Source organism: Oratosquilla oratoria, chromosome 25 (genome assembly GCF_046742065.1).
Source record: "Oratosquilla oratoria isolate Oo_2021 chromosome 25, ASM4674206v1, whole genome shotgun sequence".
NCBI classification, from domain to species: Eukaryota; Metazoa; Arthropoda; class Malacostraca; order Stomatopoda; family Squillidae; genus Oratosquilla; species Oratosquilla oratoria.
In genome coordinates, this window is record NC_134801.1 from 25,583,140 (window position 1) to 25,605,498 (window position 22,359).

A 22,359-nucleotide genomic window follows, 5' to 3' on the forward strand; every position below is an offset into this window, starting at 1 on the left:
AAACAAACCTTCATATTAATTCGAAATGCGATGATCGTATCTTAGGATGCGTTATAGTATAAGTAAATGTTTATTTATTCATTTCATCATACATGTAAGGACTGTATCAACATTTCTAGGAAAAATTAAATAGAACAGTACCGTATTATATAATTTTATTATTGTTATTTTCTTTTTGCTATAACCTTATTACTATATTATGTTAGTAAAACTACTCACGGAAGAGGCCCAAGGGCCTATGGCTCCGGTATGGTAGCCAGTACATTTTGTGGCTGGCGGTAGCGTGCTGTATTGATTTTTGCCCTATAATTAAATTTTTGTTCCTGACCCTTCCAATATTTGTCAAGTCTGGCTTCAAACTACCCTATCTGGCAGACTATTCCAGACACTAATCACTCGGTTCGAGAAAGAGTACTTGTGACGGTTTAATCTACCCCTTGTCTTGAAAATTTTCTTTTCATGACCTCTCGTCGCACTTTCTTCTCTCATTCTGAAGAGACCCTCGATACATCCCTCGTCATACTTGTTGGTTATAATCTTAAAAGTCTCAATTTGGTCTCCTCTGGATATCCTATATGCCAGGGTAGGCAGATCAATTTTATTTAGCCTCTCCTCGTAAGGTACTTTGCAACACGGTACCATTTCTGTTGCCCTTCTTTGCACGTTTTCTAGTTCTTAATTATTTTTGCATCATCTGCGAAGAAATTCATACAACACTCCAGTCCTTCATCCATGTCATTTATATATATGACAAACATGATTGGAGCCAATACACCTTGCAGGCACCACTTATCATTTCTTCCCAATTTGAGTATTTGTCTCTAATTACTACCCTCATTTTTCTCCCAGTCAGGAAGTCTTCCATCAATTCCAATAATTTTCCTTTGATGCCACCTATGGATTCTATTTTTCGTTAGGTTTTTGTGTGGTACTTTATCAAATGCTTTTTGTAGGTCTAGAAAGGCACAGCCCACCCATCCATCCCTTTCTTTAGCTGTGTGACAGGCTGCAACAAACTAATAATCCCATACTCAAACAAGGTTAAGATACCAAATGCTGTGTGATAACTTTATTTAAGTTTCATATCAAGGTTTTGTTTTCTGTTCATCAGAAGTAGTCTAACTTACTGAATTCTGACCTAGGCACTCTCATCTTTTCCCCACAACTTCAATGTCTTGTAGACTTTTATAACTTCAGATTTCCACCTCACACAGTTCTGATGTATAGAAGTTTGCAGAGATTTATAATTTAAAATAATTTCTATCAACATAATTATAAATATCACTGTTCATATGGTGGCAGTCCAAACTGTTCCGGTTTGAAATCTTCTAGTGAATTAAGGACTAGTGTGGCATCCTTGGTCAAGCTTGGGTCCATGCGAGAATCAGGCACCATTACTACCTGCATCCCTGCACGAACACCTGCCAACACACCATTGGGAGCATCTTCAAACACTAAGCACTGTAAGAGAAAGAGTGAGAAAAAAATCAAGATATTATAACTTAATTTTCACAATGAAACTTAATCTAAGCAGCCACCTCATCTTCTAACCCACACTGGTGTTTCCCAATATAATTATCACCTAATGCTCTCAATTGGGACCAATGACTACCTGTATGTGATGGTCTTTTGAGATTCAGTGGAACTTGAGTCAACAGTTATCATTATCAACACTTCAATTAATATATTACAATGGAGCCAATGATGAGCATTTGCTTGTGATGGTCCTGCAAGATGGACAGCAATGCTACCTATGTTTAAAACCTGACAACTCCCTCAACTCCAATAGAAGGTTCAGCCTTGAGGGGCTGACATTCAGTCTCCAGACTGGACCCAAGATTAATTTCAACTGTATTTCTTACACATTTTCACACAAGAAGGGCTGACAACTGGCAATTCCTCTCCTCTTCATACCACTTTGAGCCAGTAACAAAGAAATATTCCCACAATGATACACACAAGTCATGGTGTGGCAGCATCTACATTATGAGACCACCCCTCAACTCCCAAGAGTTGGTGGCCAAAATGTCACAAGAAGCCCTTGGCAATGTTATTGAATACAGCTCTTTTCCTGAAAAAATTAAATAAATAAATAAATAAAGTAGCAATATAGTCCTTATTGGAAATTCTAATTGCAGTGAAGTCAACTGGGAGGAATGGGAAGCAAGCGACACAGCAGATTCCTGGGGGAAATACTGTGTCAAGTATAGCAATGGAGAATACATGCCCCAATGGGTAAAGGAAGAGACCTGGGTAGGAGGAGATGACATCCCTGCAAGATTAGATCTGTTACTAACCAAAGTGCCACATATCATCACCCTAAGAATGAATCACACAGGCAAAGGAGACTCAATTTTAGGAAAGCAGATTACTTAAGGTTGAAAAATTCTTTGAAGAAGCAAACTGGGAGGAATTCATAAACACCACAGGAATAAGGAGGAAATGGGAAATCTTTCTTGATATTTATTACTGGGGAGTGAACAAACACGTGCATAAAATTCATAGGAGGAAGAAGCAGAAACAGGACTGTTTTAACAAAAAAGTGTGAGACTGAAAATGGCTTGGGAAAAATGGAGAAAGAGAAGAAGCAATAACAAAAGTGGCTTACAAACAAGCTACTAAGAATGACTATACAAGAATTTGCATGGAAGAAGAAAATTTTGAAACTGGATAAGAACCTAAGAATAAAGGAGACTGCAAGAGACCATAAGGCCTACACTAGGCAGCTCCGTATCCGTCACCACCTGTCATCCCCATCCATAAACTTGTCCAATTGTATTTTAAAACAGCTGATAGTTTCAGCGCTTACTACATGGTTACTAAGTTTATTCCATTCATCAACCACCCTAGTAGTAAACCAACGTAAGAGGAGCAGCAACACCTGAGTAGTCTTTGATGAAGTGTCTATAAAAACCTGATTGACCAAGTAATGTAAGGCCAGAAATTTTATTTGAATATTATTTTCAATTAATTGTATTTTTTCTTGAAGATTCTATAAGCGAGATCACTAAGCATTATGGGTAAACTATAGCTCCGCCCATCTGTGACGTCATTAGAACACATTCAGACATAAACATAGACAAGGAACCTTAGTGCTAGGAAAATGAGAAAAATTTCCACCCTCCAATTCAGGATTCCATTAGAGGAATAATTTAAGGGAGTTATGATATCTAGATGTTAACTCAAGGAATGAGTTAACAAAGTCTTGAGTGATAGTACAATAGGGTAGTTGGTAGTTTTATACATAGATACAAACATGTTTGCCAGCCATGTTCTGTTTCTTGTGTGCAGCTTGAATCAGTCTCAAGCCACCCCTCTTCATAACAAGTATGTCAATGTTCTTAGTCAAAATATTGAATTTAATGAGGATATATGAATATAAAAATTGAAAATATGATAAATATTATTATAAGTTATCTAGAAGGAGTCTCAAGCCACCCCTCTTCATAAGAGGGATAAAATGGGTTGAGGGAGTTGAAAATTACATGAGACGACACAACATAAATACATGGTATTAGAGAGCATGTGATCGGAAGAATATTTCTGGTAAATGTAAAATTTGTGTAGTGAGATTAGGGACAAGAGTGTTCTCTCCCAAAGATAAAGTAAAATAGGTTAGGTTAGGCACAGGTGAAATAAACATTTGGATAAATGGCCAGAAATTTAGATCATAAGAATCCATGTCCTAACTACACCATTAGGTGTTGAATTACATAACCTCCCAACTATGCCATTAAGCATAGAATTATTTCAAAGGTAACCATCCAGGATGGGTTTTAGTTCAAGTATATTAATTTCAAATAAATTGTGTCTACTGTAATAGTGGGGGCACATTAGGCAGTAGTCCTTAATCTCACAACGCCATTAGATGGCATGATGTCCCCTGGGAATGCACGTACAGTCCCAGCTCCATCTAAGGTCCATCCTAGCCAGGTCAGCAGCCTGGGAACATCCCTGCATCTGACTTACCAGCGGCGTTGACCTTTCTCCCTAGCAGCCAATTAGAGCACGAATCATGATCTGACCTGGTATATAAGCTGGATGGTAATCACTGAAGATTCAGACCACTTTGGGAACACCACTCATGAACATCCCCACCAACTCTGTCACTGTCTCCCCTAGACCACCTTGGGGCACCACTTGACGAACATTGCTGTGACCTGGTCATAAACAGACCACCTAGGAGCACCACGCTGTGAGCATAGCTTGTTGCCTCCCTTATTGTCTCCTCCCTCCTGCCCCACTCCTCTTGCTGCTAGATCAAATCATTACCATTCCTGAGGCACCCAACTTTAAAATAAATCTGTTTCTCCCCATCAGTGTTTGCCTTCCAGCCAGGCTATCTGTTTTACATCTTGACACATGACAAGGAAATCAGTACATGAAAGAAAATATATGAAATCAAGAGATCTATTACTATATAATATCAATGTGCATTGGTCTTACCTCCTTTGGGTCCACTGAACCCTTGAAACGCTTTGCACAGACCAAAAAAACATCTGGGTTTGGCTTTCCATTTTTAACTTCAGGGTCACTAGAAGCAAGTACCACAGGGTTGAACAGAGACACAAACTCCTTGTGATTTGTTGTTTTCAGGTTGTAACTCTCTTCAGAGCTCCCTGAGGCAATAGCAATTGGTATTTCATATTTGTACAGATGCCTCACCAGTTTCTCTGCCCCTAAAATTTTCACACCATTATCAATAAAACATATTTTTTTACATATGTTATATTATCACATCAGTATAATGAAAAAACCCCATATATTTCCAAACTGAAATACATGCAGCAATTTTACATATAGTGGACTTGTCTTGGATTCTATTTCTATCAAAGAAAGGCACATTACCTTTCATTAACATGCTTGAAGGCAACACTGAACTATAGAGACTCTCAACTTCTTTCTTGTATTGCTCTGGCTGTGCAGGGATATTAAACATTTGGCAAATCTCCTCACATGTTTCGATGCAAGTATGCCCCATTAACTTCATGAGTTCCTGCCATGATATTTCATGACCATATGTTTTAAGAACTTTAGAATGAATCTGATTGTACAAGTCCACAGTGTCTGAAAGTCAGTGGAAAATTAAAGACAACAGCTATAAATCATAACCTTTCAAAGTAAATGTGCCCCATATGGGGTATTGAGTCAACATGTTATGGATTTTTCACACCCCTGTGGACAAGAGTTATGCAATGCTCTTTAATGATTGAAAACTAATCTCCACTCAAAATAGATTATCACTTTCAACTTCTACTATCCCTCCTTCCTCCCATTTACTTTAAATCTTTCCTAAACTGTCTCTATGACTGACTCCACAGCACAATACTGTCCTCATGGTTAGAAGCTCTGATTATCAATGACAAAATATAAATATGGTGGAAATGAGAAGCTACACGGATCAACAATACACCCAAAATTCTAATCAAAGGCTTTGCTATAAAATGTGCTTGATGAACTATAAAAATGTAGTGCATACAATAAACCAAACTTGCTATCAAGACTATTTTTTATATTTGCCATGTATGTTACCAATACAGCCATTTTTTTCTTCAGATGGACAGAATACATGTATTACATCTGATACAAATGGAAATGAGCAAGACAGGCCACTATATGCAAGAAGCTTTGTGTGGATAGTTATATGCTGGTACCTGGCAACAATTTAGCAGTTGGGAAGAGCTTATCATACTCTATGGATACTTTACTGTAATACTCTTCAACCGAGATGGGCAAATGAAGAGAGTCAATAATGTACTGGGCTCCCTCATGTCCTTTCATACCCATACATTTCACTTTGATTTCCCATGTGTAAACTGCATTATACTGGCCCACTATTCTTTCAATTGCTGCTGTGTATAACCTCTCAGTGTCTGTGTAGTAAGAAGAGAATACATTTATCAGTATATGAACACAATTAGATAAATTATTAACCAAAGAGCCAGACATCATCAGCTCCTTGTGTTTTCTTTGCCCAATAGGAAGAAGTGACCATGTAACAATTCAATTTCAGCTGGAGGATGAGGAAATAAAACCAAGGAATGAATCACACATACAAGGAAGATTCAATTTTTGGGAAACAGACTACTTAAGGTTGAAGAAATACTTTGAAGAAGCAAACTGGGATGCATTCATGAATACCATAGTAATAAGGAGGAAAAGGGAATTCTTTCTTGATATTTACAGCCTGGGAGTGAACAAACATGTGCCAAAGATAAATGGAAGAAAGAAGCAGAAACAAGACTCGTTTAATAAAAAAGTGCAAGACTGAAAAAAAGGCCAGGGATGAGGCTTGTGGAAAATAAAGGGAGAGAAGCAATAAAACAAAAGAAGCTTACAAACAAGCTAGAAATGACTATATAAGAATTCTCCAAGTGGAGGAAGGCAACTTTGAAAGAGGTGTATGAGATAAATGCAAAGATAAACTAAAAACTATTTTACAGGTTTATAAATGGCAAACTGAGACAGGTTTTTCAAGAGGCCTCAGTTCAGGCAGAAATAGGGGATGAAAGTTTCCAATTGGTTTTTACTAAAGAGAGCACTTTTTTTTTAGAGGAATGCGAGATGAAAAAAAAAACAGGTGAGAAGTGAGGGAAGTGCTCAATCTTTTTGGATCATTGGATGTGACAACAGCTTCAGAACTTGACAAAATCTAAAACTGGATACTTAAAGAATGTAGGATACAACTGGTAGACAAGACTCGTAGTCTTATATATTTGTTGAAAGAAGGCATAGTGCTTCTTGACTGGAAACGAGCAAATACTGGTACCAATTTACAAAGGTGGAAGCAAAGAGACACCACTAAATCATAGGCTGTTGTCGGAGAGAGGCCAAACGCACAGTATGGGATCCAATATATTTTACGTTTCGCCCCGTAGGGCGAAACGTAAAATATATTGGATCCCATACTCTGCATTTGGCCTCTCTCCTACAGTGCTGTTGCAGTCGTTGCTGCTTTTACTCATAGGCTGTTGTCACTGACCAGCACAATAGTGAAATCATGTCAGAGGATTGTGAAAAATTTGACCAATTATTTTGAAAAAACATTCTGACAGACAGTTTGGCTTCAGATCTGGAAGGTTGTGCGTGTTGAACCTTTAAAGCTTTTACTCAAAAAAGGCTGATACACTGTGAGAGTGGGGTGAGTGGACTGTGTGTGCCTCTACCTAGAGAAAGCACTTGATAAAGTACTTCACAGTCAACTTATGTGGAAACTGGAGCATGTTGGGGGACTGAGAGGCAAACTATTAAAATGGATGAAAGACTTTCTGAAGGAAAGATACATGAGGACAGTAGTAAAGGATTAAATGTAATGATGAAGAGCAGTAACAAGCAGAGTTTCACAAGTTCAGTGCTCACACCAATAATGTTTCTTGTCTATATCAATGACATGATGGAAGCCACAACCAATTCCATCACATTTGCAGATGAAACAAAAATCATGAGACGAGTGAAAAACGAGGGGACTGTAGACTATTTTTGCATGGAGCCAACAATGGGAAATGAAATTCAATGCTAAAAAATACAAGGTACTGGAAAATGGGCTATAGCGGCAAAAGAACATCCTTATGTTATTCCTTGAGAAGTGAACCCATTACAAAAGCAAAAGAGGAGAAAGATTTGAGTGTTGTCACCTGACAAGCATATCAGCTAGTCTGTGGGAGAGACATACAAACTGCTGCAAAAGATTATACATGGCTTTTCACTATATGGATGAAGAGATGATGAAAATTTTTTTTTTTTACTGAAACCTTGATCCATCTAAGACTGGAATATGCATCAGTGGTATGGTCCCCACACAGAATGAAAGATAAGCAAGATCAATACAATACATGGGGGACTTCTTGAAAGGAAGAAAAATGAGATACTTAGAGAAAAGAACTCAAAATGGGTAGACATGATAAGTGGAGTACCCCCAAGGCTCTGTATTGGCTCCGATAATGTTTGCTATTTATATAAATGACATGGATGAAGGAATTAAATGCTACATAAACTTCTTTGCAGATGATGCAAAACTATTGAAGAGAGTGAGTAGCGAAGAAGCCTGTAAATCTTTTCAGGGAGATCTGGACAAAGTCTGGAATTGGAGTAAAAAGAACGAAGTGAATTTCAACATTAAAAAATGTAGTATACTGGAATTTGGAAGAAGCACCCCCACCCCATCATATGATGGGGGTGGGGGGGTGGCAGAGATCCAGATACAATGAAATGCAATAAATATATTATATATTACTATTAACTTATCTACCATAAAATGATCAACCAATTATTTACCATAATCAAATGAATGAATGCCACCAATACAACAAATGTCACACAATACCAAAGTAAGGTAAATATTAAGGAGAGACCCACACACCAACCAGTCCAATGGCACATTGATCATTGATGTGGTAGGGGGACACAGTTGACTGGGTTGTCCCTAACTGGTACCAAGTTGACAAAGAAAATGGTTTGGCGTACACTTAAAACAACAAATACTATCCACATCCACTGGTATGGACAGGATTCATTGCAGGCCCATAATTTCTGGGGGCTAAGGCTGCTATAACCCCTCCCACAATTTACTATATCCTCGTATCTTAATTTTGGTGTTTCAAGATGAACACATTTAATTATATTTACATCTGTACATTACAATTACAAAAAAATAATAACATTACTTATTCTACCTTCCAACATATTGATTTTTCATTTATATAGGTGTTATTGTGTTGAGATGTCCAAATCTTACCTCCCCCCCCCCCAAGAAATATAAAAACACAGACCTGCACTGAGGTAGACCTAACCTTGACCAAAAGGTACCAGATAAACCCTCCCCGCAATTAGGGTCTCCCCCTAACTTCGGGTATAATTACAATAATATTGCTTTGGTAATGTCCTCACAGGAATTCAGATGGGGGCAAACATTTTATCTCCCGTTTGAGAGGCATGAACTGAAAGGCAATGCTATTCGTAACGATTGGTAAATGACAATTGGTTATAATTTTCGGACTTGAGATTTCTTCAACGTAATTTGTCTTACCTAATAGCAATCCATCCATATCAAATATCACATATCGCACTGGTTGAAAGTCGGGCATTGCAATCCTAGACAAATAAAGTTTCCTCCTAAACAATGACTACTCTGTTGTCTGATGTACTAGACTACTAGTCTGTCCAATCTAATGATGATAACTCGATTCTTTTAAGTGATTCGAGTTTTTATGAGTGATTCAATGAAGAGAATCGGTCACTCGATTCACCAACTCAGTAGTCTGGCAGTCTGCTTGTCTACACGCAATCACACATCGATAGACCGGGTGCCAGTGGAACATGCCGAGTATGAACTTTGATTATATTAGTCTGAACCTTGATAGCAAGAGATATTTTAGGTAAGGTTATTCTTCACAACATCTCCCGCCAATGAAAAAAAAAACTATTTTAAAAACTCAGTACTGACGTAATTATTTTTTTCCGGTGTTTATTTATGGGGGCTCAAAATAGTCAGAATGATAGGAGTTATCCAATGATATAGATAAGAACTGCATTTGTGAGACTAGCGAATAACTTTACCTTTTTCCCTTTGTAATCCCTCTCTAATCTGTGAGTGCCGAATGGCAAGCTGGGTCTTGTACGTGGCCCATCGGATCGGCCCGGAGTGGCCCGAGTCAAAAAGACGGAGCCCACGAAATTTGCCCATCGCGGCATGAGTCTATTTTTTTTTTTTTTTTTTTGGTTTGCAGGGCTGGTACCCACTCGAACATTAACCTTGTCGGTAGTCCAGAAGTGTTTATACATGAACGCAGGAGACGGTGTCCACGGTATGCCACTACAGTGACGATACTCGGAGGAGGCTGATGTATCAACCCTTTACCGTGGTGCCTAGCCATGGCAGTCTAGTTTCACTGCAGTTCATTCTCACTCGTGATACGCGCTACCCGCTTCCGTGACTCGAGTCTTGAGGCTGGTATGATGACGTTGTCTCAACCGCTGACGCCGGCCACACCGGAGATGTTTGCTTCCCTGGCCGGTCCAACCCAGACTGATGACGTCAGCAACGCGACTGGCCGTCACGCAACTCGAGATAGGCCTGTAAACTCGCCGTAGTTAGCAAGACGTCTCGGCCAGCTCCAGCCAGCAGCCAATCAGAAACTAGGGAGAGATCTCCGGGGACCTCGCTGAGCCGCCAGCCTCCTTTAAAAGGACGGTGTCTTGCCAAGAGGTCGGACGTCTCTCCACTCCAGCTCACTCAACAAGCGCCCAGCAATCTTCGCCGGCCGGTGGTGGCGAGGAGATATATCTCCTTTGCTGCTGCCGGTCTGGCACAAGCCGACCTCTTCGTTGACGTCGGCAGGCGGGTTTACACCAATACAATCACACACATTTCCCAAGTCATGTAATTCTCTGTTTTCAGAGTAGTGCTTGGAAGAAAAGAGGCACACGCACACTTGCTCGCTGGATTAGCGGAGGCCCAACACAACTCTTAATCAGAACCCTCATCTAATCGCCGGCTGGTTGCGAGAGAGGAATTGGGGAGCCTCTCTGTCCAACCGGCCCGCACCCACGCGCTGGCCTCTTTGCTGACGCTGTCGAGTTGGTTTACACATCTGACATTTACACACAATTCCCAGTCACATAATTATTTGCTTTCAGAGTTGTGATTGGAAGGAGTGAGATAATACAACACCCGTCCGCCTGCCCCTTCGCACCGCCACTGGATTAACTCTACAAGACTCTCAAACCCAACCTGGGGAAAAGCAGGAAAAGCTCAGGCCTTACCTGGGGCTAAACAGGAACGCGCTCTACACGCGGGAAGTGAACTCTACTCACTTCTCGTAGGATACATACATACACACACCTCTCACGAACATAGCCACGACCCACGCACAAACATCTACACTTACTTTTTCTTTGACTATAGTTCGCTTCCTTTCTAACTTTCTCTTATACTACATCTTCTCATTTCAGTTTACCTCCCACTAAAGATTTTTCCGTCTTTCCACCTTTCTCTACTACTACGCCTCTTACCATTTTCTCAACTTTTGGTGATTGTAATACCGGCGTCGGCGCCGCCGTCCGAGTTCCCTGTCCATTTCTCCCGAGCCACGACCACCAACAGCCCCTGATCGCTCGCTTAATCGCCCGGTGGCAATAGCCCTCTTTTATACACTACTATCTTTTCATTTTCTTACAGACATTCTTCCCCTCCCACAAAAACCGATCCCGCGCAAGCAGGTGGTCTTACCTTGCAAGTCGCAAGTTCTCTCCAACAAGTCGCCTCGGGCACATCTCCAAGCTTCAAGTGGCCCTTCGCACTCGGCCCACGACACTTGAAGGCCCTCACCCTAGACCTTCCCTCCTGTGGCCCTTCGCTCTCAGCCCACGACACTTGAAGAGGCCCTCACTCCGGACCTTCCCTCTACGATCCCTCGTCCGTGACCTCCGAGGCTAGTATTCATTAAATCTTGTGTGCCTTAGTGTTATTGTGAGATTCATTTCCTTGGCTTGTCCGAACCTAACCACAACAGGCGTATCCACTCGTCAAGGCTCACAGCTCACTCACGCTGACCACAGCCAAGGGGAAGGCGGCCAATCAGAAGGCTAGATGTTCAAACGGAACAGGTCCGTGATCCCGCCACGGGGTTTATAAGGACAGCTTTTTGCCAACCCTGATCAGAGCAGCCTCACCAATCTGGCACAGGCCGACCTCTTCGTTGACGTCGGCAGGCTGGTTTACACCAAAGACAAATACATACATTTCCCAAGTCACATAATTCTCTGTTTTCAGAGATGTGCTTGGAAAAAGAGAGATGCACGCACACTTGCTCGCTGGCTTGTCGGGGGCTCACGATTCAACTCTGATTCAGCGCCCTTCTCTTCGCCGGCTGGTTGCGAGAGAGGAATTGGGGAGCCTCTCTTGCCGACCGGCCCGCACCCACGCCCTGGCCTGTTCGCTGACGCTGGCGAGCGGGTTTACACTTCTGACATTTATACACAATTCCCAAGTCACGTAATTCTTTGCTTTCAGAGTTGTGCTTGGAGGGAGAAAGATAGTACAACACCCGCCCGCCTGCCCCCCCCCCCTCGCACCGCCATTGGATCCACTCTCCTGACTCTCAAACCCAACCTGGGGATAAACAAGAACGCTCGTGCCCAACCTGGGGCTAATCAGGAATGCGCTCTCTACACGTGGGAAGTGAACTCTACTCACTTCTCGTAAAATACATACACAGACCTCTCACGAACATAGCCACGACCCACGCATAAACATCTACACGTACTTTTTCTTCTACTAAAATTCACTTCCTTTCTAACTTTCTCTTATACTACATCTTCTCATTTCAGTTTACCTCCCACTAAAGATTTTTCCGTCTTTCCACCTTTCTCTACTACTACGCCTCCTACCATTTTTTCAACTTTTGGTGATTTTAATCCCAGGCGTCGGCGCCGCCGTCCGAGTTTCCTGCCTATTTCTCCTGAGCCACGACCACCAACCGCCCCTAATCGCTCGCTCAATCGCCCGGTGGCATAAGCCCTCTTTTATACACTACTATCTTTTCATTTTCTTACAGACATTCTTCCCCTCCCACAAAAACCGATCCCGCGCGAGCGGGTGGTCTTACCTAGCAAGTCGACAAGACGACACAGAGAAAAGGATAATTTCATTGAGAGAAGACCTGCGCTGAAACGCCCTCCGTTACATTTACGCCCTTTTGCCCTCAACTACCCTAGCTAGTCTCTAGCTCTGGTTGAGGTCGCAAACCATATTCATTTTTCGCAATTCTGGTACCCGAGAAAATTCCCCCTTCTTTGTGGAATCTCGCTCTGCCAGTGAAAGCATGTCCTCAAATGACCTCCCTGCACGGCCAACATTGCCCATGCGGTCTTAAAACTTGTTGGCATGACAGGAAGGGGAGGAGCCCCTCGACGACCTGTCCCGCGGACCTGGACCAACGAATCGTAATCCTCGATCTGGGTTCCATACTCGCGGAGCTTCGACGCGCACTCCCCGACTCGGCAACTTCAGCGTCGTTCTCGGCCAAAAGAAAACGAGACGAACCGAGCTCCCCCACCCCCGCAAAGGTATCTGCGGCATCGCTGAATGACAACACGACTAACCGCAAACATCCTGCACTGTCTGTCTTCAAGATTGCTGCTTCAGAAGAAAAAAAAAATTAGATATCATTTGAGGTGATCAGGGCTCTAGAGAAAGGTCCCCTTAATGGGAAGCTTATCTTCTTCCGTCCCCTGCGCGATGGCACCATGCTGCTTACACCTGATACTACGCAAATGGTGGACTTCCTCGACAATATTGAGGAAGTTAATGGGAAGTCCATTAACATAGTTAAACTTCTGCCTGAAAACAGGGCCACCAAGATGGTAGTACATGACTACCCTTTAGAATTCACCCTGGATGTCTTAGAAGACTACCCACAAGTTCCTGAAGCAGTAAGATTAGCCAGATTCAAAAAGCAACAGACGCGTCAAGTACTCATTCTCTTCCAAGGTAAGCCTGTTGACTGTCTGGATCTAGGTTTTTTTTTGGAACGTATCCTGTAAGCACGTACATTCCTGAGCCACTGCACTGCTACAAATGTCAGATGTTTGGACACCACCAACGCCAATGCAATGCAGTGAAGCCAACATCTGGAATTTGCAGTGGTTACCACATGATTGAAGATTGCCTAGCCAAGCTCAAGGCGAGCTCCACTGACAGCGTCACCACGCTTGGAACGTTGGGTGCTCTGTCAGAAGAACAAGGGCAATGGCCTGCGTGGAGATTGCGAGGAAGCGTAAGGACCAAGGTCTAAATATACAGGTCAGACCGTTTGAATTCTTGTGCGCAGCTTCTGACGTCATTTGGCTGAGTCCATTTTCTCTTTGTGATACACTGAAGAAAACTGTGAAACGCCAAGGAAGACAGGAACTATAATATTTTATATTATATATATATATATATATATATATATATATGTATATATATATTATATATCATATATATTATATATTCATATATATAGACAGGAACTATAATATTTTATATATATTTATATATGTATTTTATATAATATTTGTCAGAATATAACTAATTGCGTGGAGCAGTACGAGCGAAGGCAACGTCATTTTTGAACGACGGACCAGCTTCAACTGACAGCTATAGGACCCGCTAACCCCACTTTGAGCAGCCAGGTGACGTTCACGGGCCCGCTGCGCCAACTCCCTCGAAATTCGGTCGGAAGTGGTTAGACCTTATATTCTTAGATCTTGGTAAGGACTACATACTCGTACTTGTGCCACCTGGTACTTATGTTAGGGGAAGCAAGAAAACTTCTCCTCCTCAACCTGCCTCCACCACCGATGTTCCTGACATCACTGACAATACTCACTTTCCTCCTATACAACAGCGAGTGACTGCCAGGCCCGGGGGGCGATTTTTTTTTCCCCCACGAGACTTCTGGACCCCATTATTAACTCAATTGCATTACAGCCAATCAGAACGCACCTGACTTTCATACGTCAGACATCATACGCGTTTACGTTTCGGATGAATAGAGGGAAGAGGGGATGCGGTCATAGCAGAAATTTAAAAACATTTTTGATGTGCAGAATTATCATATCATTCCCCTATAGTAGCGTCACCTTGTTGCCATGCCCCTTCACTACGGGCCACATCGCACGTCTGGCAGCATTAGCTTTCACCCGTGAATTTTGATAACCATAGAAAATATGATGAAGCCAGTTTGTTTAGAGAGTATGGGGATCACGCAGGCACGACTACAATAAATATAATCAAGAAGCCCATATCGGCATCCTCGCGTACACACTTGCAATCCTCATGACGCCCACGTAGGCGTCATCTTATGGAAGTGACTAGGGCGTGAAAGTTTGGGATGTACACAGCCGTTCGGGACTTTTCGTACTCTGGCTACTCGTGCCAAACGTATTTCTACAACACACATAGAAATGTATAAATAGCGTGATATATCGTGAGACTTGCACAAGGCATCCAGTGGGATACCACCGCTGAGACCATCGACGAAGGACCGGAACATGACACTTTTGATGACTACATGTCTGATGATGACGAAAGGCCTTGCCCATTCACACGTGAGGACATCCTCGTAGCACTGAAGGGGATGTGGGACGCAAGATAAGAACGGCGATAGGCCAACAGAACAGTATACGACTGATTAACTCCATAATATAACTCCTACATCCGGCAAGAGTTAATATACCCTCCAGGGCGGGCTCACACAAAGCCCGCGGGAGCCACTCCCGCTCCCAAATTTCAAAGAACAACAACAACGGAGGACAGAACAGCCTCTTCGATCGCAACAGCAACAACTCGAATATCTCCAAGAGCTTCTCTCTCCTAGCACCGGATCGAGGATCTACAAGCTCCAAGACCTTCTCTCTCTCCTAACAAACAACGAGTCGTAGACCAGCTCCAGATTTCAGGCTCACCACATTCTCGCCAGTTTCGGTGAATAAATAAAATAAAATACTGCTTTGATTTCTTTCCTTGGTTGTCCTTCATACTAGAGCACTACACATATATCATCTTATTGTGAGAGTTTTTAATTTAATGTCATCTAAATGGCGAGATGAAAGGAACCGATGTTCTGTTGAATTAAGAATGAACTTCTCATATATTTTAACATAAAATATAGTTCCTTGGAATTGGCTAAAAATATCAAAGATGATACAAAATTTTCTGAGAGCAACAAAAAGCCAGGGCAAATAGTTTTAAAATTAGAATCCTTTGATCAAAGTAAAAAAAAATGTCTTCTCATTCTTGCTATTGTATTTTCATTTAGGGAAGAGAAATGTAATTTTGAACTGTATTTGATATTTGCATCTATTATAATCTATAGACACTTAATTAAATACCAATAAACTTTTTATGTCCTTTATTGTAGCTTAACAGAGTCGGCAACTCAAAATATATAGGAAAAGGAGCAATGCTCGTTGGGGACCGTCTCCTATCCTCTAATTCTTTATTCTACTTAGCCTCAAGTTCATGTACAGTTCCAACTTAATCTGTATAATTGATTTCCAATTATCATACTTTGATTAAGGGCATGTGTGCAAAGTGGAGCGAGTTGTAAAGTTTTGTGGAAAAATATCACCCAAAGTTGTTGCAAGCCGTGTATGGCAAATCTTAGTGTATGCCAGAAATAGACCTCTCTAGACATTTTTTTATATAGAGGTCCAGTGACTCTCACGGTGGTCCTAGTGCCTGTATAAGACAAAGGAAAGTAATCCCAGATAGGGCCTCTGTGCGGCGGTGGCAAAACAGTCCACCTAGCGGGTGGGAAGATCAGCCGCTCGAATGCAGCATCTGCACTAGGCCCAGAGTGTGCAGTGCGCACCCCATCCCCACCTCCCAAGCGGGTATAAAAGGCAGCGGAAACGGCATCCCGGAGTCCTCCACATGGCTATGTCATCTGCGTATGCTGTGATGATGGTGTCACTTCACACCCCTTTTCCCACGTCTGCCAGTAGCAGAGTGAAGAGGAGAGAGGCCACAACAGAGCCTTGTGGGACCCCCATGTCAATTTTTGCTTGGGAGCTGAGTGTTCCTCTCCATCGTACCGCTATGGAACGGTCGGAGAGGAACGTTCTGGTGAAGTTGTAAACCTCTGGAGAGACCCCGATGGCTTTTAGCTTGCAGAGCAGTTTCGTGTGCCAAACAGTGTCAAAAGCTTTGGCAATATCAATAAAGCATGTGTGTAGGACTCTTCTTTGTTTTTGGGCCCTGCGGACGTGCTCCGAGAGTCGCACGACGTGATCGATGATGCTCCTTCTCTTCCTGAAGCCAGCTTGAAGCTTCGGTAGCTCTCCTCTGGTTTCAACATGGTGCTGGAGGCGGCTTAGCACAATCCTCTCATATATCTTACCTATATGAGAGGTGAGGGACACGGGCCTATAGTTGGCAATCTGGTACCTGCGCTTGCCTACCTTGGGGATGGGGACCACAACAGCGTGCTTCCAGGCCTTTGGCACAACACCCTCCCTCCAGCACTTATTGTATATGGCAAGCAAGGCCTCTTGCAGGGGATGGGGAAGGTGTCTCAGGAGTGGGTAGGTGACGTTGTCGGCCCCTGGGGACTTCCTGGTGGCTCTGGTTGCCCGTAGGGCCCAACGTAACTCGAAGAGGGTGAGGTCCGTTTTTCTCCCCGTAGGGGGCAATATGTCTGCTTGGGCGTCTTGACCTTCGCGGAAGCGACGTTGCGCTTCTGGGAGGCTGGCTGTGGAGCTTGCATTAGCAAACTGGTGTAAGAAGCCCTCTGCTCTTTCTTCGGGGGTACACAGAACCCTACCGTCAGGGGTAGTAAGGTCCTCGTCGGGGGGATTGTAACGGCTCTTCAGTTCCTTGAACCGCTTCCAGGCTGCAGTGAGATCTTGATGGTCGTCCTTGCTGTTGCTCCAGTAAGCGAATTTGGCCCTGACGATGGCCTTCTTGCCCTGAGCCTTCGTCTCCTTCATGGCAATGTATGCTTCCTCGGAGTCGTCCGTCATGTAGCGTTGGTAGGCCCGCTTCTTTCTTTCCACGGCTATCTTGCAGTCGTCATTCCACCAGGGGTGACCTCGCCTTCCGCGTCCTACGCTGGTCACGGGGATGGCATGTCGAGCTGCCTCGAGCACATTTTGGGTGAGGAGTGTGTTTAGTTCTTCCACCGAGCTGGTAAGGTCAGGGCAGAAGTTCGTGTCTACTAGGAAGGTTTGATACGCAGTCCAATCTGCCCTTTCCAGTTTGAATTTACTCTGCGGTGGAGGGAGGTGGACAATGGGGGTGAGATGGACGGTGATCTTAATGGGGAGGTGATCAGATGACATTGGGTCATTCAGAGTTGACCAATCCGTGATCCCCGCTAGATTGGAGGACACGAAGGACAGGTCAGTGGCGGACTTTCTGTGTACCGGGTTGTCAGGAATCCTGGTGTGACCGCCGTCGTTGAGTACCACATCTGCTTTGTCTAGGTGGGAGACAATTTCTGGGGAGGAATGGGGATAACCATCTTCCCATAAGGCGTCGCAGCGATTGAAATCGCCTACCACTATCCAGTCGTCAGGAAGTGACGAGACGTTTCAGGGTTATAATAGTTCAGGACGTGCACGCTCCGGTCCCCCTCCACTGTGATGGAAGTGACCACATCGTGACCCTCGTCCAGGGAGAAACCAGGTAGCGACCCGGACTTAGTAGCCAATCCTTGAGAAACATAAGTGGCGACGCGCACCATTCCTGAATCATCAGTCCCTACAAACAGAGGGTAGTGGTATCCTGGCAGAGCCGGTAGAAGGTGGGGACGTTTCAGTAAGGACTGTAGTGCAATTATTTCGTATGAGTTGTTTTCGAGATGTTGCACTAAAAGGTCCCAGGCGGTGTTGATCGCCCGGCAGTTCCACTGCATGATCCTAAGCGCAGCCATTATTTGCAATTTCCAAAATGGTACGCAGGATCACGAAGATACCGTCTAATAACTTGGCCGCTTGTGGGTTAGAATGGGCCATATTATCTTGCAGGGACTTGACGGTGGACCGAAGGCTCCCGATGGTGCTGGAGAGAGATGTATCTTTGGGTGGTGGTGGTGGGGGGGAATGCTGAGTGTATTGAGGCCTCGCCAACTCTCTGTGTGGAAACTGCTCCCATCTCGGCAGTGGGGACAGCGTCCTCAGGTGAGGTGGATTCAGTGGTGGCCGCTGGGGTGGTGGGTTTGACGCGCTTGGCCTTTCTTTTGCGGTTCTTCTTCCCCTCTGCTACGACAGCACCGGGTGTGGCTGAGGAATCTTCTTTTGGTGGAGAGCGTACGTTGGCGCTATAGCTCTTGCCGACTTCGGGGGGGAGATGCAACGTCCAAGGAGTCGGGGGTTGGGGTGGGAAGGATTAGATTTGCCTCCTTTTTCGGGGGTTTTGGGTTCTTGGGGGGAGCAGCGAAGTCTCTCTCTTTCGCCCATTCATCCTTTAATAGGATGCCCAGCATTCCCTGGCGATGACCAAAATCTCCACGAAGGGGTTGTAGCGCTGGTTTTTCACTTCATGCGCTACTTTCCAGATGGCTACCTTCGGATAGTTGGGATACGCTGCGGAGTGTTTACCACGACAGTTAACGCAGAAAAGTTGGCTCTCCTTGCAGTCTTGCGTGGCATGAGTCTTACTACATCGAGCACACCGGGGAGCCTTGTGTCGACAATCCTTCCTGGACTGCCCCAGTAGCTGGCACCTGGTGCATCACCGTACAGGGGTGATATAAGGAACCACCTGGTGAAGGGTGTACCCAAGTTTCACTGTGGAGGGGAGGATGTTCATTTGGAAGGCTACTCTCACTGACCCGGGTGCAACGCCATCTCTTGTAGTGAAACGCTGGACTGTACGGGTAGTTCCTGGGCCTCCAAGTCTGCCTTGAGAAGCTTCTCTGCATCGTCGTCTATGGGGACACCTTTCACAACTCCCACGACGATGGTTCTGGGTATTCTGGTCGTGATCTTCATGGGTGGCTGCCGGGCTGATTTCAGGGTCGCCGTCCGTAGGAGCTGGCCCTGCTGCTTCTCCAATGTACAGCTTATAAGCCATTCTCCGGATGGTGTTCGGCGGATGCCATCAACAGGTCCTACTGCATCCTTTACAAGCTGTGCCTGTCGCCAGGATCCCAGCTTGAGGAATTGGGAAGGGTCCTCAGTAGGCTTGATGAGGACCGGATATTTTGTGGGGCCCGAGTCGAGGCGGGGCTTCTGGGGACGTTGACGACGGTTGTTGACAACACGCCATTCTCCCTGTCCAAAGGAAGCAGTGATGGTCGCGTACGAAGGACGTGCCGGTTCTCTCCCCTCTTCGTCGATGTTGCTGGTAGCGTCCGTAGCTGAGGGGAGGGCAGGGGGCTGGTCGGCTATTGGGCCGTCCGGCTGTGGGTGATGTTCCATAGGTGGGGAGGATTCTTCTTCCATACTTTGCGGTAGATCCCAGTATGTTTGTGACCTTGCGTCAGAGGCAGCTCCTCGTAGGCGCTTACTGCGGTGGAGGGTGCCCTGGAGTCTAGGTTCTTCATCTTCTTCTTAGCTGGCGGAAAAAAGCTCTTTGTACTCGGGGGTTCTTCCATGGCCGCCATGATGCACTCACGATGGCTCGTGGAGGATTTCCACGATGTGGAGGAAATCAAGACATCGGCGGCCCAAAAAGGACTCTACCCAACACCGAGGAGAACTTCGGCTCTTCCAGAGACAAGTGGACATGGTTGTGTCTCACCTTGTGGACCTCGGCTTCACACTCTCTGCGGCCAAGACGGTGTATATGCCAATTCACAGCATTGGATACAACAGAGGGGACTACCCGGACTGGAACCAGCTTACAGTCTGCGGCACGCCCGTGAAACCCGCGACGTCCGTTCGCTACCTTGGTGTCATCTTTCAGCGAGACGGACGGTGGACCAGACACATCCAACAAGTTTGTCTGAATGCTCGAAGGGCCCTCAACCTAGTCAGAGTCATCCGACGTGAACCCTGGGGCCAGCGAAGAGAAACTCTGATCCCCACTGTTCGGAGCCTCGTACGATCCCGACTCCTCTTCGGCTCTCCTGCCCTCCACGATCTCTCCCCGGAGAGCACGTACAAAATGGTCCAGATAGAGTGCCAAGCACTCCGTCTAGGACTTGACCTGCCACACGAACAGGTGTATAATGAGGCTGGCGTCATCCCACTCCGGTACCGTTTAAAAAAGGACGCCGGCAGATACCTCTTCGGCTCAGCAAGGATGCCAAACTCGACAGAAGATGAAATGTACGAGGAATGGATTTCAGCCCCGCCCACAGCACCCATCCATGGATTGCCCAGCTCTGTGAGGGATCTCTGCCCCAGAGCCGGAGTCCAGCCCAGTGACCGTCGACGGGTCGCCCAATACCAAGTAGACCCCTTTCCTCCCTGGACAATTTCTCCAGCCGAGGTCGAACTTGACATCCCCCGGGCTAGGACGACACGACAACCCTCACCTCTTGGCTGCACGCACCCGGGAGCTGCTGGCTCTCAAGTATCAAGAAGAATTCCTGGTGCACACGGACGGGTCAGTACTTGAAGATGGTCGCACAGGGGCGGGCATTTTTCTAGAAGCCACAAGGGAGTCCTTTTCCGTGAAGCTTGCCCCCACCACAATCCTCACGGCTGAGCTTGTCGCCATCAAGGAAGCGCTGAACAAAATAATCGCCTTTCCCGACCCACCATTGCGCGTCACAGTGCTATCAGACTCTAGATCCAGTCTGGTAGTCATCCAAAGAGGCCACTCCCCCTCGAGTCCAGAAATCCTCAACGATATCCTGCACCTTTCTGACGAGGCTGCCAAAAATGGGAGTCCGTCTCCGGTACCAATGGGTTCCCTCTCATGTGGGACTCCACGGCAATGAGATGGCAGAGCTGCCAAACACGGTGCCCTGGCACCTAAAGATAGTGAGACTAACTATCCACCTCACAGCTAGTGACGCCATCAGAAGAATCGACCGTGCCGCCTGGGCCCAATGGAAGACGGATTACGCTGCCACGGCCTCCGCCCGTGGATGGCCCACGTACTACCTTGGACCAAACCCTCCCACCCTAGCTTCACTGCCCTAACACATCTCCTCCACAATAAGTAGGATACGGGTAGATCACTGGCGTACCCAGTACACCGGTACCTACTGCGCCTGCGGCACGGAATTGGCATCATTCCGGCATTGCCTTCTCCTCTGCCCTGCACTGGAAGACCACTTCCGGCAACTAAGGACCCTCCTCGGCGACCCAGATTCAGCCCACGATAGATTGAGAGCCGACAGTACCCCCGACGTCCGGTACTTGGCAATGGCAGCGAAGCTCGTTTGCTCCTCACCAGTGGGAACACTACTGTAAATGTACGCAATCTACCCCAGCAATCACAAGAAACACACACACACACACTCCATACCTAAATGGCCTAAGTGCCCCATAAACCAAGCGCCTTAACACAGACCCCGGAAAATATACGCCAGTCCTTAAATCGGTTAACACCGCCGAGACTTAAAAAAAAAAAAAAAAAAAAAAAAAAAATCCCGGAGTCGGTAAGTTCACGAGCTGCCGCCTAGCCTTATCTCCCCTCACAGCCTATAAGTCTTGATCCTGTTGCCGGGTCAGAACCAAAGTCCCCGTCGTCTATAAGTCCTGATGTTGCTGCCGTTAGGTCAGACACTAAGTCGTCTCCTGCCTCTGTGAAACCTGTGCTGCCGCTGAGCCAGAACCAAAGAACTGTGCTGATGACGGGCAAAGCTCCTTCCACTCTACTTGGCGCACAAAGTCCTGTAGCTGCCGCCGATCCGCGTCCTTTTTAAGACCCTACGCTGCTGCGGGGTATCACGCTTCTTCTCTCTCAAGTACACGAAG

At 45.3% G+C, this 22,359-nt stretch overlaps 1 protein-coding gene across 6 annotated transcripts; it reads right to left on the bottom strand.

The window, feature by feature from the left end:
- Positions 1 to 1,056: 1,056 nt before the first annotated feature.
- LOC143038871 (pseudouridine-5'-phosphatase-like) lies at positions 1,057 to 9,887 on the bottom strand. 6 transcript variants are annotated; one of them, XM_076208526.1, is made up of 5 exons: positions 9,857 to 9,887; positions 5,655 to 5,873; positions 4,849 to 5,067; positions 4,447 to 4,679; positions 1,057 to 1,461 (listed from the first exon to the last, which is right to left on the bottom strand). In XM_076208526.1, exons 1-5 carry the CDS (start codon positions 9,870 to 9,872, stop codon positions 1,282 to 1,284), a joined length of 867 nt encoding a protein of 288 aa, XP_076064641.1. In that variant the 5' UTR covers positions 9,873 to 9,887; the 3' UTR covers positions 1,057 to 1,281. The 6 variants fall into 6 exon arrangements, with proteins under 6 accessions (XP_076064641.1, XP_076064638.1, XP_076064640.1 ...); XM_076208523.1 differs by lacking the exon at positions 9,857 to 9,887 and adding an exon at positions 9,556 to 9,697; XM_076208525.1 differs by lacking the exon at positions 9,857 to 9,887 and adding an exon at positions 9,026 to 9,281.
- Positions 9,888 to 22,359: the final 12,472 nt, after the last annotated feature.

Coding starts and splice junctions, on each gene's coding strand:
- LOC143038871 (XM_076208523.1), bottom strand. CDS start 9,682: ATGGGCAAATTTCGTGGGCTCCGTCTTTTTGACTCGGGCCACTCCGGG. Junction 5,068..5,654: donor AACTGCTAAATTGTTGCCAG/GTACCAGCATAT, acceptor ACTGACTTTCAG/ACACTGTGGACTTGTACAAT. Junction 1,462..4,446: donor GTTCAGTGGACCCAAAGGAG/GTAAGACCAATG, acceptor TTTCTCTTACAG/TGCTTAGTGTTTGAAGATGC.